General features: G+C 41.3%; 1 protein-coding gene across 1 annotated transcript; it reads left to right on the top strand.

The window, feature by feature from the left end:
• Window positions 1-290: 290 nt before the first annotated feature.
• On the top strand, window positions 291-1,250 carry LOC131280788 (olfactory receptor 8S1-like). The gene has a single exon (XM_058309274.1). It carries the CDS (start codon window positions 291-293, stop codon window positions 1,248-1,250), a length of 960 nt encoding a protein of 319 aa, XP_058165257.1.
• The last annotated feature ends 1,420 nt before the right edge of the window (window positions 1,251-2,670 follow it).

Here is a 2,670-nt window from a genome sequence, read left to right on the forward strand (position 1 = left end):
AGTTTTAGGAATATTGTTGACCACAGTTTCAATGGCAGGTAAGAAACTGAGTTATGGTCCAGATTGGGAAATTTTGTGAATTTCCTCAGCAATCTTTGATATAGATTATAGCCCATAGTATGATGTCTCAAATTTCAGAACTGAAGCAGCAAATTGCACATGAAGAAAGAATTCAAAAGAATCAGTGAAAGCATCTATAAAGTTAATGGGATGACAGCCTATGCAATGAATGTGGACAATAGCGGTTGCAGGGCTATACTTATTTTATTTCTAGAGAGCGGCATTTCTAAATGGCCTTGGGGAACCACAGTACCATCGGCAATTTCGTCCTCCTTGGACTGTCTGCTGACCCTCAGATCCAGGCTCTGCTATTTGTGCTGTTCCTGGGAATTTACATCCTGACCCTGATGGGGAACCTGTGGATGCTGCTGGTCATCAGGACAGATCCTCAGCTCCACACACCCATGTACTTCTTCCTGAGTCACCTCTCCTTCCTGGATTTTTGCTTCTCTTCTGCCACAGTGCCAAAGCTTCTGGAGAATCTCCTCTCTCAGAGGAAAACCATCTCTGTTGGAGGCTGCCTGGCACAGGTCTTCTTTGTGTTTGAGTTTGGGGGCACAGAAGCCTGCCTGCTCTCAGCGATGGCCTATGACCGCTATGTTGCCATCTGCCACCCTCTACACTATGGACAGATGATGAGCAACCAGCTCTGTAAGGGGCTGGTGTGGGGGTCATGGGGCCTGGGATTTCTGGATGCATTTATCAATGCCCTTCTTGCTATGAACTTGGACTTCTGTGAAGACGATTCCATCCCCCACTTCAGCTGTGAGCTGCCCTCACTCTTCCCTCTGTCCTGTTCAAGTATCACCACTAATTTTATTGTCCTGCTCTGCTCCAGTGTCCTACATGCACTTGGAACCTGCTTACTGATCATTGTCTCTTATGCTTGCATTGTCTCTACCATCCTGAGCATCACCTCCTCCTCAGGTAGAGGCAAAGCCTTCTCCACATGCTCCTCCCACCTCACTGCAGTGCTCCTGTATTATGGCTCAGCTTTCCTGCGCTATCTTATGCCAACCTCGGGATCACCATTGGAGTTGATCTTCTCTGTACAATACAATGTAATTACTCCCTTAGTGAATCCACTCATCTATAGTCTAAAAAATAATGAGGTGAAAGCAGCTGTGAGAAGGACCTTGAAAAAATATCTCCAATTAACTAACCACACACAGGAAGTGATGTGTAAATAATTTACTACAGCAATTTACCTGATGCGTGGACAATAGGAGAGTTTCCTGTTATTCCCTGATACTGGATTCAGAAACTTAACTAAAAAATTCGCAGTGCTATGTGGAGGTGATATCAAGAATTATGGTTCTGATTCATTTTTGTTTATAGACAAAGCAAAGTATCAAACAACAATATTAATCCAATCCTTTTCCATGGATTATTGTGTCATAATCATCTTGATTCATTTTTCTGTGAATTTCAATGAGCAACATGGAATAAAATCACCAAGTGTCTAAAACATCAGAGTAGGGAACATAGAACTAGCTGGTTGGTCTTGAGTTTAGAAAAGAGGGTTGTGAGGGAGCTGCAATATTAGGTAAGTGAAGTGTGTGGAACAGAGAGTCCTGTGCCCAGAACAGCACCCAAGGGAGGTAGGACAACCCAGAAATGAGGGATGTATAAGGGATTCCCAGGAATTGAGCTTGTACCATCCTTAGAAAGTAAATTTAAAGAAACATCAGTGCTATGATTTCATTACATAGACAATTTGGCAAAAGAATATTTTGGTCTTTGAGCAGGATGTTAGGATGTAAGAGGAGAAAACACAGTTTGGGGAGGAAAAGAGCATGTTTTAGTGAACAGCAAAAGAGTCAGAAAGGGAAAAACAGGAATTACAAGTTGAGACCAGCTGAGCAGTGCAGAACATCAGGTTGCCTTAAGTGAGGGGTGTGCCTGATCCAGGCACTAACCCAGGAACTTAACTTCAGGCTGCAGTGAATGACAAATTTCCCCCAAAACTCCACTTTAAGGCAAAAGATTTAAGAATTGAAGATGAAAGGGACGTGGGAGGGGCCTAAAATATGGGGAGCTCAGCGAGTTCTCAGCTAAGTGTCTAACAGGCAGGATTGGTGGCCCTCTCCTTCCCTCTCTTTGCCCCCCACTTCATGTTGTCCTCTTTCTCACCCAGGCACACACTAGCCCCAAAATGCCTCCTGTAGAACGCCTATACCTCTACTTCCCTGAATATTCTGAAGTTTATTGATTACCCAATTACAAAATATAAGAGGTAATGTTTTAAAAAGTAATTTTTCCTTAATGCTCATTCTTATTGGCATGTTTATGTATACTCTACGGCTGTAAATTTTTCTAAATTTCTTACGAATAAAAATAATTTATGCCTACAAGTTCATTTTTGGTCTGAAGATATATTTAGCCTTTTCAGGAAAAAAAATACGTTTTTCACCTTTTGGGCCAAAAGTAATTTCCTCTAGGATGTCACAGTTCAACAATTATTTATATGGTATGCTTTATATATTCTCTAATAAAATGTTTCAAATCTTTTTCCTTTTTAAAAATATTCTCATATTTGTTTAATTTTTTAATCAAACTGGCACCAACTCAATGTACATTGTTTATACTCAGGGTTTACCATATCCAGAG

This window comes from Dasypus novemcinctus, chromosome 12 (assembly GCF_030445035.2).
Source record: "Dasypus novemcinctus isolate mDasNov1 chromosome 12, mDasNov1.1.hap2, whole genome shotgun sequence".
Lineage (NCBI taxonomy): Eukaryota > Metazoa > Chordata > Mammalia > Cingulata > Dasypodidae > Dasypus > Dasypus novemcinctus.

What these genes read in the sequence shown, in the direction of transcription:
- LOC131280788 (XM_058309274.1), top strand. Translation starts at nt 291, where the DNA reads ATGGCCTTGGGGAACCACAGTACCATCGGCAATTTCGTCCTCCTTGGA.